General features: G+C 40.9%; 3 protein-coding genes across 4 annotated transcripts; 1 reads left to right on the plus strand and 2 right to left on the minus strand.

Annotated features, from left to right (window-relative positions):
• Window positions 1–1,793: 1,793 nt before the first annotated feature.
• Window positions 1,794–4,507, minus strand: pex26 (peroxisomal biogenesis factor 26). 2 transcript variants are annotated; one of them, XM_020626400.3, is made up of 6 exons: window positions 4,411–4,507; window positions 4,129–4,250; window positions 2,880–3,020; window positions 2,428–2,753; window positions 2,189–2,329; window positions 1,794–2,089 (listed from the first exon to the last, which is right to left on the minus strand). In XM_020626400.3, exons 2-6 carry the CDS (start codon window positions 4,239–4,241, stop codon window positions 1,977–1,979), a joined length of 834 nt encoding a protein of 277 aa, XP_020482056.2. In that variant the 5' UTR covers window positions 4,242–4,250; window positions 4,411–4,507; the 3' UTR covers window positions 1,794–1,976. The 2 variants fall into 2 exon arrangements, with proteins under 2 accessions (XP_020482056.2, XP_020482054.2); XM_020626398.3 differs by having other exon boundaries at window positions 4,129–4,501.
• A 30-nt stretch (window positions 4,508–4,537) lies between these two features.
• llph (LLP homolog, long-term synaptic facilitation factor) lies at window positions 4,538–6,717 on the plus strand. Its single transcript, XM_029281161.2, has 3 exons — window positions 4,538–4,670; window positions 5,684–5,912; window positions 6,194–6,717. Exons 2-3 carry the CDS (start codon window positions 5,696–5,698, stop codon window positions 6,355–6,357), a joined length of 381 nt encoding a protein of 126 aa, XP_029136994.1. The 5' UTR covers window positions 4,538–4,670; window positions 5,684–5,695; the 3' UTR covers window positions 6,358–6,717.
• A 451-nt stretch (window positions 6,718–7,168) lies between these two features.
• On the minus strand, window positions 7,169–14,126 carry hcls1 (hematopoietic cell-specific Lyn substrate 1). Its single transcript, XM_020653774.3, has 16 exons — window positions 13,978–14,126; window positions 13,229–13,312; window positions 13,066–13,139; window positions 11,424–11,547; window positions 11,181–11,291; window positions 10,592–10,646; window positions 10,386–10,496; window positions 10,193–10,303; window positions 9,960–10,070; window positions 9,822–9,877; window positions 8,839–8,908; window positions 8,580–8,728; window positions 8,358–8,489; window positions 7,737–7,995; window positions 7,588–7,656; window positions 7,169–7,499 (listed from the first exon to the last, which is right to left on the minus strand). Exons 2-16 carry the CDS (start codon window positions 13,310–13,312, stop codon window positions 7,363–7,365), a joined length of 1,653 nt encoding a protein of 550 aa, XP_020509430.2. The 5' UTR covers window positions 13,978–14,126; the 3' UTR covers window positions 7,169–7,362.
• Window positions 14,127–14,350: the final 224 nt, after the last annotated feature.

Below are 14,350 nucleotides of genomic sequence, written 5' to 3' on the forward strand. Positions count from 1 at the left end.
CTGCTTTCCCCGCTTCGGCCGAGTTTGTCGCCCCCTGGTGGGAGGAGGAGTGAGAGGGGGCGGAGGCGGGCCTTGATGCCTCCACGGTCTGCTTTTTGAGGGTTGTAAACAGTGGCGGTTCTAGACCACTTTTACTGAGGGGGCCAAACTGGGGCCAGTTGTCTTTTTTTTTTTTTTTTTTATCAGAGGGGAACATTAAACCCAGGTGACAAATAGACAAAGATGATCGCTTTAGAGTAACTAAACAAAAATAAAGAGAGAGTAACTAAACCCTAAAACCACTTTTTTCAACTATAAACCTCTGTGTTTGAGTATTAAGTAGTGTTATGGAACAATCCAAGTTCCAATCTTGACATTTGAGTACAAAGTATTGAAATATTGTGTTAGAAATGTGCATAGTGGGGGCGCGCTGGTGGCGCAGTGGCAGGGCGCCATGCGTTGAGACTCTCGTCTCAAGCGGTAGGCCTGGGTTCACCTCCACCCGTGGCCCCCCTCTGCATGTCATTCCCTGCTCTCTCTCCCTGGTTTCTGACTCTATCCACTGTCCTCTCTTTGAATTAAAGGCACGAAAAGCCCAAAAATAAATCTTTAAAAAAAAAGAAATGTGCACAGTGTCTGCTCTTCCGTTTGAAAAACTCTAACGGCTGTGTGGAGTACAGTATGACGTAGGAGTGAATTACTACGTCACCAAACCTATAAAAGCCTCGTCACCCGACTCAGCGAACTGTGGGGACTCAAGAGTGTGTGTGTATTTGTATGTGTGGGGCAAACATCATGTATCATGTTGCGGCTGATAACGGCGCGAAAGGAGTGAGTGGGCGAGTTAACCCTAGTTACCCTTTAGAGGTCCCATCTTATGCTTTTTCTGGTTTTATCTGCCCTTTAGTGTGTTTTCCAAGTGTCCTGTGCATGTTTAGGCTCATCTATGTGCAAAAATTCTCCTACGTCCTCCTGTTAGCTGTAGCATTAGCCGCATGTAACGCTCGGTTCTAGCCCCCCTCGATAAAAATTTGTCAGTGCGGAGTCATTGTCAGTGTGAGATCACTGATCTAAGCCCATTGGCTCGTTGTGGCAAGCCCTGCAGCTCATGTTGAAATTTCCGAGACGCGTGCTGAGCAACTGACCAATAACAACAGAGCGGATCGGCAGACCAATCAGAGCAGACTTGGCCCACGTGGGGTCTAACAGTGTGGGCTCAACAGAGTGTAGCTGACGGACTCAGAGTGTAGAGGGAGCAAGGAGGAGCAGTTTTCAGACTTTATCTATTGTGAACGTACAAAAGTAGATACATAGATTAAATATACAAACCCCATAAAAGGGCAGAATATGACCTCTTTAAACAATATATATATATACATATATATATATATATATATATATATATATATTATGAAACAACATTAAATATCATGATTTATATTTGTTTCAGTAACAGAATTGAATACTAGATTGTGAGTCCTGTTGTTGAGTCAAATACTGTGCATGTGTTATTAGGGGGGCTCTTCCTTTTGGAGGGGTGGCCACAGCCTAGAACCGCCCATGGTTGTAAAAGCAGCTTCTGAACTGTAGTGTGTGTGGAGCAGTAGACTGGCAGACATAATAACAAAAATAAAGAGAGATGAACTAATTATTTTATATTAAATCATTTAATCTGGTTTTTGTGTTTTCAGTTACGCATCTTCGAACATATTTCCTAAAGTAAAACATTTTTAGCTCCCTATAATATTGATGCTGGTACCTTCCTTTCCATTAGTTCCAACAGTTGTCCAAAATGTACCTGCCAGTTTGATGTGCCAATTTTGTGACGTGACTTTAGTTTAGAAAGTTTAGAACGTCAGGGGAGTCATGGAGATACAAAGTACACCCACGTTCTGTTTCATTAACTGATGTTTTTAATATTCTTAATCAGACGTTAAAAGCGGGCTATAACATTTCTCTTGCAGGTACAAACATATACATTTACATTTTTCATTCTTTCACAGTCCTGTGCTCTGAGGCAGAGCCTGATAGTACGGTGCAAACATGGCTCTCCACATCTGTTTGAGCAACTGCAGAAGTTTGGAAATCCACATAAAGGACGACGGGAGAGCTGCGGGGAGAGAACAGGATGATTTATTTCAAACTTATAATGTTGTAATGCAACATGACTTGTGATTAAACTGAGCTAGAAAAGGAAAGCTGAGCCAACCTGGATCCAATCGAACAAGAAGCATGTAGAGGAGGACAGCAGCCAGGAAGACTCTCCGCAGAGGGAAGGAGCCAGAGCGGGTCACAAACAGCTTTCTGTACAAAAACCTGAGCATGGTTTCAAGTTTATGGACGACGGACCCTGTGGAAACAAACACAATCAGAAAGACTGTCTGGATTTTGTATTTTTCTGTTATTTCTTATTATGCATTTCATCAGGATTGAACTGAAGAATGAGACCTTGATTTGAGACGGTAGTTCCACAAATCTCGGGGTCTGGACTCAATCTGGGATCTAGAGGTGCTTCTTCAAGCTGTTGTTCTTTTTCTTCTAAGACCTCCAGCGCTGCTTGTCTCTGCCCCTCTGTGAACGCGGCGTTTCCAACCTCGCCCATGATCAGCTCCAGGGCCTCGTCGTTTTGTCCGGTCGGCACAAGGACGTGCAGCAGGTACAGCTCAGCCACCGTGCCGAAGCCCGTCACTCTGCTGTTGGACGGGCAGTGTAGCCAAACTCTGGCTGCTGCATGCATCACAGCCGGCTCTCCCACTTTGGAGTACAGAAGTATGCTGCAAAAAATTAAAGAGAGCATGTTTTCAATATGCTAAAAAAGTGTTGGGTCAGAAACATAATCTGCAACAATTAAGATCATTTTCTAAATATTTACTTTGAGGCAAATAAATATAAATATTCACCACATCTGCATAATTTTAGCAGGTATTTTCTCCTGTTGCTCATAATGCTGCAGGACCCAGGAGAGGACCCCATGCCACTGATTGAGCTCGGCCAGGGCTTGAATCCCTAAGATGCAGAAACCAGCCTTAAACTCTCCACATCTAAAGAAAAACAAACACAGAAACACTCAGACACAATCACGGACGTTGCGTTGAAGGAAAACGTAGGACTGACAATCCAGGTCGCCAACGGAGGAAAGGGCTCTTATAGGGCCTGGAATACATGAGACTTTATACCTTGTGGTATAGTAAAGTATTGGGGACATTGTTGAAGCTGTTAATGTGTCGCATGTGAATATGAAAAAATCTGTGAAGAGTCTCGGTGTGCACTTTAATCATGTTTTTAAATTTGGCAAACAGATATCTACTGTTGTGAGATCTAGTTTTTACCAGCTCAGACTTATAGAAAATAAAATCACACCTCCCTGCCAATGATTTAGAATCAGTAACACATGCATTCACAACATCTCGCCTGGACTACTGCAACTCACTAAATGTGGGCTCGGACCGGTCATCCATCCAAACGCCTGCAGCTTGTCCAAAAAGCGGCTGCTCGCCTCCTAACAGGCACAACAACAAAAAAGAGACCACATTCTGTCCACTGGCTTCCTGTTCGCTACAGGATTGATTTTAAAATGGCTCAACACTTCACTACCTCAGTGAACGACGACATGTTCATGCTCCATCCAGAGCACGAAGGTCCTCCAACATGCTGCTCCTGGACGTGCCCAAAACAAGACTCAAAACGAGGGGCGATCGAGCCTTTTCTGTTGCAGCTCCGACACTTTGGAATAAATGACCATTTAAAATAAGATCTGCTGCCACAGCTGAGCAGTTTAAGTCACTTTTAAAAACCCATTTCTCTAGTTGAGTGTTTTATCCCAGCAGCAGCGTCTACTGGAACTTTTACTATTGTTTTGTGTTTTAATTCACTTTTAATTTGTGCTTTTACGTGTCTTTATGATGTTTTGGATGAAATGTATTTTGCCTGATTCACTGTCCAGCACTTTGGTCTGTTATAAATGTGCTATATAAATAAAGTTGACTTGACTTGTGAAATGGAGATGTGGTTACATCAATATCAGAGGGTTGACTGAGGCTGTGGTGGAGGGGCCAAATGGGGGCCCTGGTCACACTAATCCTTAAGACTGCGGGGGAGGGGGGGGGCATTCAAGTGATAGATACAACAAGTTCTCATTCAGACTCTCACCTGTTGTCCTCTTGCTCCATGTGTGTGAGACTCTGCAGACCTCTGGTGCACGTCTCAAACGCTGCCTGGAAATCTGTGTAGACCATCAGTTGCTCTGCTGCGGTTTCCAACATGCTGGACACCTGTGTGGAAGGAGAAGTCAGCGGAGGGCTGCACAGAGAGCTGAAGTTTGCAGCCGACGACATGCTGGTTGAACAACTCCTTAATGACAAAATAAAAAATAAATAAAGCAAAAAATATATAATAAAATAAACGCTTAAAGATTCTTATTCGTTTGCATACACTTAGTTTTAACCTGGTCGCCAAATGCGCCTGTCTGAAGGACAGTTATCACTTGTTTACCATCCATAATCTCTCGGCACTTCCTGCTTTATCTCGCTAGCCAATCAGACGTAAGCGTCTTTAGATCGTGAAACCGGCCAATCATGTTGCTCCTTCTTTCCTAAACGCGTCATCGTCTTCCAACCGTAAACACGTGTGCAGAGCGGAGAGAGCCTCACTGTCTACGGAGAAATATTTAAACGGTTAAACTCGGTTTTTTTGTAAGTAAATCCTTTTGTATTATGATGAATAATGATTGTTTATGTTTGTTTAATTAGTATGAAGTATATTGCGAGGTTTGTCGTGTATTATTTAAGCCGAATTGTTCCACATTGCTAGTTTGATAGCTAACAAGCTAACACTGTTTACTTGGCATGCTAACGTTCGTATTACCAAGTAATGAAAATATCACAAAATAGTCACATTTGAGTCTTACGTCATCCTAATAACTCACAGCTAAGATTATTAAATGTTAACGTGGATATTTTAGGCCTTTTTTTTTTAGTTAAAACATGTTAAAATACTTAATTAAACATGGACTGTCTTAACCTGTTAGAGCTCATTTCACCCACAAGTCTTTATCAATCAAACTTCAATCAAACTTTATTTATAAAGCACCTTTCAGACAAATTAAATTGCAGTTCAAAGTGCAGAAAAGTTATTGACAAAAAGTAGTTTACAAAAAAAATCATTGAGAGTAATGCACACCAATAAGAATAAAAAAAATATGTATAAAATAAAATAATTGATTAATATTAAATAAATATTAAAATAAATACATAAGCGGAAATTTTTTAAAATTGTAGTAGGATAAAAAAAAAAAAAAAAAAAAAAGACAACACAGTAATGTTAAGATTTTAATTTTTATAAAAGCCAGACTGAATAAATGAGTTTTAAGACTGCGTTTCATGAACTGGTTCATAAACTAAAATCATATCTGATAGGTAGTCTGGTGCAAGGCCATGTAATGCTTTATAAACTAATAAAATAATTTAAAAATCAACACGAAAACTAACAGGCAGCCAGTGTAAAGATTTTAAAACAGGTGTTTATATGTCACCATATTGGTGGGGGATGTCGATACGTTTTATTCAGGGTTTCATGAAGTTGATGAATCAGTGTATTTCTTCTTCTACAGTGTTTGAGCCCTGCGTACGGGGTTACTGTTTGCTGTAAGAATGGGATAATATTTTGGAAAAGCCGTTGTTATTTATCTACTTGTTAATTTTTCCAGATTGTCCTCAAAATGGCAAAAAGCCTCCGGAGCAAATGGAAGAGGAAGATGCGTGCAGAGAAGAGGAAGAAGAATGCCCCCAAAGAGCTGGCCCGTCTGAAGCAAGCTCTGAGCCTGGATAAGAAAGGAGAAGCTGTCATGGCCGACGTGGAGGAGATCGCCACTGTGGTGCCTGCTTCCAAGGTCAAGAAGCAGGCAGATGTAAACATGGCAGAGGTGGAGGGTGATGGTGAGAGAGTGCACAACATGGTTCAACAGTGTTTATAGCAGTACTTTAAAAGGGTTTTATCACCCGTCTACTCTAAAAGGGGGCGGCTCAGGAACCAGACGGCAAGTCCACGTCCAAACCAAATTGTGGAAGTTGATCTGGTTGCTGGGAGTTGCCAGGTCACTCCCTGTAAAGAAAATCTGCTAAAAATAATATTAAGAACATGTAAACTTTCAATGTTTCTCAAGGAAACAGTATTCTTTCTTTCTTTTTAATCTTTTTCTTGTGTGCGTGTGTTACAGATGGAAAGATGGACATGGACAGCAAGCGAAACAAGACGACTCTGTTGGATGAAAATGGCCAGTACCCCTCATGGATGAGTCAACGGCAGGCCAAGAAACTGAAAGGCAGACGGATGGCAAAGAAAGGTGGCCAAGGCAAGAAGAAGAAAGGACTCTCCTGGTGAAATGGGAGAAGAAGAAAAAAAAAAAGAACTTTTGTTTGCCTTGGAGACGATTCATGCAGAAACACAGGATGGCTTCATGAATTCTGTTCCACATGAGATCTGTGTAGTTTCTGCCGTTTGAATCTCATTGTGTTGCATGGATTACAACGCTCATGGTTGTTCCTCAGAGCCTGTTGTTGTTGTTGTTGTAAAGTAATTCACTGCAGGATGAGTTTTTTTTCTTGCGGGAAAGCAGCTTCACCAAATGTTGGGAGAAGTGTTAAGTAACCTTGTGCAAAATGTTGTACCTTTAAGCTCTTTGTCTTTATTGTAGAAACGCAGATGATCTTTGTTGATTAAATCTTTTCATACTCTGATTTTTTTTTAAATCTATACGATGACATATCTATGTTTAAGGAAAACATTGAAGTTTTGAGTGTATATTGTAAACGTGAACCACAATAGCTTCAGTTTGACTCAGCTGTTACTCTTTTCCATACTTTTCTCTCCTCGTTTCTTTTTATATAGGGTCAGAATCTCTCAAATCATAGAAATATTTGTGAGTAAACCCTGCTTTGGAAGATGCATTTAAATACCCTAAGAGTTGACGACCATTACTTGCTGAACAATCCCTTCATGACACACTTATTTTCTGTTTTAAACGTAGCTTGTACTAACTAATATGGAGAGGATTTTGTCAAATGCAGACAAAATATGATCATGATAAAATAGAAATCCAGTGGACGATGAGAAACCTTATATATACATATAACTAAGTTGAAGCTGATGAGAAAAGGACAATAAAAGTTGTGATACAAACTTCACGAGAAGGTCGTCTGTAGAACTTTTATTTTGTTCAATCAGTGCATTGCTACATGATGTACGTCCTCGTTTCTCACGCGGCCTCAGTGATTAAAAGCATTTCATTAGAAGTCATTTGGTACAAATTTGCAGTGATAAATACAGAGTCCAAATAAACGGTTTGAAGAACCTTAAAAATCTGCAGGATTCCACTGAGCATGTATCTCAGTCCTTCATCTGAACATAAGCAGCCGGGAACAGGCCGACGCGTCCGTTACACTCTCCCTTCCACCATCCCTCGTCAATCATCTCGACGTTGGTGATGATGTCATCCGGGTTGAAGGAGATCTCGTCGTCAGCCTCTGAAGAAACAGACGAGAAGGATAAGTCCTCGTAAACATAGAGGGAGGACTACCGAAAGTTAGAAAATGAACTGAAACACTGACACACCTCCTTCATAGTCATAAAGTGCGACGGCCTGCAGGCCACACGTCAGGTCTTCATAGTCGTTATCCGTCTCTGAAAGAAAACGTTTAAATTAATGATGTTTTTAAAAAAAAACTAAAGGTTTTAAGATTAACTGAAAGTCCCACACAAACCTGTCGGCACAGGAGGCGGTTCACAAAGGTCCTCGTACTCTCCCCCTTCCTCCTCCACATATGCTGATCTGCCTGGTAATGGTGGAGCGTCCACTTCCTCCTCTTCCTCCTCCACATACGCTGATCTGCCAGGTAATGGTGGAGCGTCCTCTTCCTCCTCCACATATGCTGATCTGCCAGGTAGCGGCGGAGCGTCCACTTCCTCATCCGTGTCGTCACCGCGCGGGGGCAGAGCTGGTGGCTCTTCGTACTCTGGCTCCTTTTGTCAACACCGTAACATATATTTCAAATTGTGATATCAAATCCTGGAATGGACCTTAAAGAATTCAGACCCAGTTTGTGCCCTTTATTTATCATCTTAACAATCAAGGGACAAAGATTTGTTTTGCTTTTTTTTCCCCCACAATCCCCAACCTTTAAGTCTGGTGATATTCTAAATGATTCACACAGATGTGAAATCAAATGAATCACATATGACTGTATCGTACTACGGGCCTGATTTATTAACAGTTTGCATGAGGAGAAACACGATATCACCTGCTAACAAATGTGCAAGATGTTGGAATGAACTGATTTAATACTCTTCATGTGGGATCTTAGTGTGTTATCAGGGGGACTAACCTCTGGTTCTGGTTCTGGTATTTCCTGTATCTCAGGCATGTACTGGTGGGTTTCTTGTTGTGGCATGAAGCGCTCTGGCTCCACATCTGGAACAGGTGGTGGATGACTTTCCTGCTCTCTGCTTCTCTCCTCCTGTAGAGAACAAGATCTAAACAATAGACGGCATCTTTGACTTCATTTGGACCTGTTTCACGTTTTTTTTTGTTGCACTTTATCCGTTACCTCCTGTCTGCGTTTGGCTGCCTCTCGCTCGCCGCTCTCTCTGGCTTGTCTTCTCGCTCGCTCTTCTTCTGCTTTCTTCCGGTTCTCCTCCTCTGACGCCTTGGCCATGTTCTCAAAACGGGCCTTCAGTTTCCCCGCTCCTGAACTTGCTGGATCACACATGGAATAATAATAAAACAGCATGTTTAGTTTCTGGCACTGCTTTCATCGCTCAGCGGGAAGTTGGCAGAGATTAGTCGATGATGGTGGGTAAACTTACAGGCCTCTATTGGTTGTGTCTTTTCATAGGCTGAGGTAGGGGAGTCGATGTCTGAGAAGCCAGCTGCACTCTAAACACACATCAACAGGGAGAGAGATAGAACTGATTGAAAAGGTCGAGATGAGCAAGAATCATTATCCCATTTGAATCTTTTAATGGTGACTGGTGCTGGGAGACGATTCAGATTCACAGTTTGGATGATCAATTTGATGCTTGTCTCTCTAATTTGTTTTAGATTCAGGACCGTGGATATAGAATCAGGGCGAGAGAGAGAGAGAGGGAGAGAGAGAGAAAGAGAGATAAAGAGAGGGAGATAAAGAGAGAGAGAGGGAGAAAGAGAGAAGATGAGAGAGAGGGAGAGAAAGAGAGAGAAAGAGATAAAGAGAGAGAAAGAGAGAAAATGAGAGAGAGACAGAAAGAGAGAGAGAGAGAAGAGTGTGAGAGAGAGATAGAGAGAAAGAGAGAGACAGAGAGAAATAGAGAGAGAGAAAGAGAGAGAGAGAGAGAGAAGAGTGTGAGAGAGAGGAAGAGAGAGAGAAAGAGAGAGATAGAGAGAGAAAGAGAGAGAGAGGGAGAGAAAGAGATAAAGAGAGAAAGAGAGAAAATGAGAGAGAGAGAGAGAAAGAGAAAAAGAGAAAGAGAGAGAGAGAGAGAGAAGAGTGTGAGAGAGAGATAGAGAGAGAGAGAGACAGAGAGAAATAGAGAGAGAGAAAGAGAGATAGAGAGAGAGAAGAGTGTGAGAGAGAGGAAGAGAGAGAGAGAGAGAGAGAGAAAGAGAGAGATAGAGAGAGAAAGAAAGAGAGAGAGAGAAAGAGAGAAGAGTGTGACATCATATTTATGACTTTTGTACAAAATGATTTTTTCACTCTTTAGATCAATAAATCAAGAAACTTATCTGGAATTTGAATATTGTTTTTTTATGAACGAGTCAGAGTCAGAGGCCCACTCAGTCTCTCTTCAATCTAAGCCGCCACACCACTGACCTTATCCATGCGGTCTGCCTGTACTCCATAACGACCTCCAAACCCTGCGGAATAATCTGAAAGGACAAACGTCTGATCACTCTCAAATACAAGGAGATTTTTTATTTTATAAACGCACACGTGTGGGTGTGTCCTCACCTTTCTGTGACTGGTGTTTCTCCGTCTCGCCTTTATAGTCGTAGCCCAGAGCAGCTTTGTCCACCTTCTCCTTCTCCACACCGTACTTCCCTCCAAATCCCTTTGAGTAATCTGAGCGTCACATTCATTAAGAGCACAAAGAGAGAGAACACGTCACAGCCCAAAAAAAATAAAAAATAAAAAAAAGTGTCAAATCTGAAGCTGAAAATCAAAAGCTTCATTTTTAAACTCACCTTTCTGTGACTGGTGTTTTTCTGTTTCTCCTTTATAATCGTAGCCCAGAGCAGCTTTGTCCACCTTCTCCTTCTCCACCCCGTACTTCCCTCCAAAGCCCTTAGCGTAGTCTGGGGAAATTCACACTCAAGATAAAGCTTTTCATACATGCACAAAATGTAAAAACCTGACATGCATACAACTCACACTCACCTTTCTGTGACTGGTGTTTCTCTGTCTGGCTTTTATAGTCATACCCCAAAGCAGCCTTGTCCACTTTCTCCTTCTCCACCCCGTACTTTCCTCCAAATCCCTTTGAGTGATCTAAAAAGGCACAGATTGTCTTTTAGGCAGTCTCTTCCTACAGGAAAGCACTGTATTATAAGTGAGAGGAGTTTGAGGCTCGACAGAGGACTCACCTTTCTGAGACGCATGTTGCTGCACCTCTCCTTTGTATTCAAAGCCCATGGCAGACTGCACAAACACAGATCATATTTAAACTAGATTTACTGCTTTAAAGATTGCTTACGATAAAGTTAAGGACATACAACTTTTACTCTGCACGTAATTATTATTATTATTTTTTTAAACGCTTACTTTATTTTATTTTATTTATTTATTTATTTATTTAATTTAATTTAATTTATTTTATTTATTTTATTTATTTTATTTATTTTATTTATTTTATTTATTTTATTTATTTTATTTATTTTATTTATCTTATTTATTTTATTTATTTATTTCATTTTATTTTAATTAAATTAATTTAATTTTAATTATTTTTATTTGAACATATTTTCAGATTTAACAATTTCAGTGATTTTTAAATTTTCTATTTTAATGTTTCTTTTCCTCTGTCATGATGCTTTTGTCTTGTGTGTAGCATTTTGAATTGCCTTGTCGTTGAAATGTGCTACATAAATAAACTTGCCTTGCCTTACAAAGATATTTCAGACAGATTTATTGTCTAAGTATGTTTTGAATCTTCACGGAGAGTGGGAGTCTCACCTTGTCGACGCGGTCTTTCTGAACACCGAATTTCCCGCCGAAGCCTTTCGCTGCGTCTTTCTGGGAGGAGTGCTGCTCAACCTGAGCCACGTAGTCGTGCCCCAGAGCCGCCTGAACAGTGCACACACATTCATAAACAAGTTCAGCCTGCAGCAGAGAGTCTGTAAACGCGTGGATACAGAGTAGAGCACTAAAGAGATTACATCTGGAAGAAGCTGAAAGGAGGTTAACGAACTAACTGACCTTGTCCATTCTGTCCTTCTCCACTCCAAACTTCCCTCCATATCCATACGACGCCTTGGGAGTCTGATCCTTCAGCTTCCCCTTCTCGTGCTCCACGGCCACTTTGTTCCTGAGCTCTGCGACACTGACAGAAACATACTGACCATGAGGAGTCTATTTATCATTGATACATTAGTTTGAGTTTATGAGTGTTCATGCTCTCAGTTACAAATTAAACAATCTATAAAATATAGATCATAAGAATATAAAACCATCATGTCATGACAACCATAAAAACACAGGTGGTTTCAAATTCATTAACACACATTTTAATTATTATGGATCCTGTTGAGGGTGTGAAAACATGAACACATCACACCCTTCACTGGAGTCCTGTTCAACACCTCATCGAATACAAAATCTCCCTTTTGACCCATCAGTGCATCTATAGAAATGTCCCACCCTGCCTCAAGGACCCGATCATCCCACAAACCTTCACTCCACCAACATCAAGCGTCTCCATCTCCCTGGACTAAAGCTGCCCACTGTGGGGGGAGATCAGGCATTCTGCTCTGATGCTCAACAGCTGTGGAGTTCCCTTTCCTACCACCTGAGGGCACCACAGCCCGTTGAGAGTTTCAAAACAGAACTGAAGACTTTCCTTTTTAAATAAGCTTTTTACAGTTTGGCCTTTTCTTGCTTGTTTTTATGCTGATGCTCCTTGATTACTGCTAGGCACTTGTTAACGCCGCCCTATGGGGCTAACCGCAACCCCAAACTGACCCAATAAAACACATCATACACCTTATCAAAGTCAAAACAAAAGGACACAAATAACTAAATTATTACACAAAGATCAAATCAAAAACTAACTACACCCCTGAACTCAGCACGGGGCTTTTAAGTACTGAGGCCAGGTGCACCTTGTGAGGCTACAAGAAGCTTCACCTGGGCCGAGCTGGAGACTACAGAAGGGGAGAAGGGACAAACAGCACAGAGAACACAACACAGCCGTAACGGCCCTTTTTTGTTGTTTTTAACTCATCCTTCTTAATGCTTCACTTCCCATTTGTACACTCATGTTTCCTAAATTTCTGCCGGCTCTTATAGAGGCCTACTCTGTATAACAGCAGCAATAACAGATAAACTAGTTTATTATGAGGCATCTCTTCAAAAGGCCATGAAAGCAGATAATATGGCTTCATTTTATGGTTTATACAGACTCAGCTTGTGAGGTTTCTATTTGGTTATCAATGAGTAATTCTGGTACAGGTTCCTCCAGTTAATGATTGGCCCATATTGAATGAAAATATCCAAGAAAGGTCTCTGAAGTGTCAAGCTGAGGAGATTTTGTAAATGGGAATTTGCTCAAAAGTTGAAGCTAAGTCGATTCTGACATTTAGGTTTACTGCACCCGATATGAACACTTTTCAGTGGTCTGATTAAGTTGGCAGTGAGAAAGCTCAGCAGCGTAAATCTCACTGTCAGTGTGTCATCATATTATATTACCCATATTAGGACAGACTTGCAGCTTAACAGCTTGTGCTCTGCTCTCACTTCCTCTTCCTGTTGCTGCACAGCACCCACTCTAACCTGCTTTTTTTTCTCCACGTCATCTGAAGTACGGTTTAGTTCCCGACGCGGAGGTTGTGCGTTTTCTTACCTGATGTGCTCCTTACGGCCCGAGCCCTCGATGGTCTTTGCTCCCCACCGCTGCTCCTGCTCTGAGACGTCATTCTGAAAAAAAAAAACAGAAATGTGACACGAGGAAAGTTGACTGGAGGAGTTTATGCACTAACACTTCTCCACAGGAAGTGCAGACTTACCTCAAAGTCAGGGTCTGTCTCCCAGTCATCCCCCTCTGCAGCCACCTTCATGCTCACATCGTGGCCCACAACTGACTTCCACATCTGGGGAAGAAAAACACCATGACACACACACAGAGGACATCATTACTCTGATGAATGATGCATTTTTACATTCACTACTGCAAGCATACAAAACAGGTTTAAATCAATTTCCTAAATGAGTTAACTTTGTTATGAATGCTTAATATAGTACTGATATGAAACCACACGACTGTCCACCATTACTGAAGTCCTAGAAAAGGAAGTTAAGTTATTTTCAACATGAAGCTTCATTTCCTTATAATGAAAAAGTCAGAAGACACTGAAACACTTTAGAAACAGTGCAGTAAAAACAATATTTAAGAAAAATACTTACTAGACATGAAATTAGAGAGAGGCATGAAATAAATCTGTATTTTTTGTTAATGTCATGGATTTTATGTTTAAATTCAACAACAAATGTGCCGTCAGCAGGCAGTAGACACATTACAGTGGAAATATTGTACATGTAAATAATAATGATATATTCTACATAAAAAAATTATGATTTATTATTGACTGTCAGTGTTGCTAAAAGTGTTTCTACAACATATTTTGTTAACGGTTTGTACAACAGCCTACAGCTTAGACTTCGTCAGACAACATTTACTTCCTTAATGTCACTTCAACAGAACACAAACACGAGTGTGCTCTTTTTCCTAACTTCAAATAAAAGGAAACTTAATTACCTTTGGCTGTCAACGCAATAAAATCCGTTATAAATGAGGTTATTCCACCGACAGTATTCTTTGAAGGTCTTCACCTTCACAAGTTGAGACACTTTGATGGGGTTGTGAACGCGCATCTGACGCACGTGAACGCGCTTGTGCAAAAAAAAAACAGAAAATGAATCGATTTTAAATGAACTTAGAATTACAAACATGCATCAGAATTTTTGTTATAAAGACTAATATGCGTTTATTTTAATAAAAAAAAAAATTGTTGCGTTCAAGTGTTTACGGAAATATGACGACCCAGCCACTTGGTGAAAAGCAAATAGGGAGTATAAAGGAGAAACTACAACTTTGCACATTTTTAGCCTTTTAACGTGTACAGTTTATC

This window comes from Labrus bergylta, chromosome 23 (genome assembly GCF_963930695.1).
Source record: "Labrus bergylta chromosome 23, fLabBer1.1, whole genome shotgun sequence".
NCBI classification, from domain to species: Eukaryota; Metazoa; Chordata; class Actinopteri; order Labriformes; family Labridae; genus Labrus; species Labrus bergylta.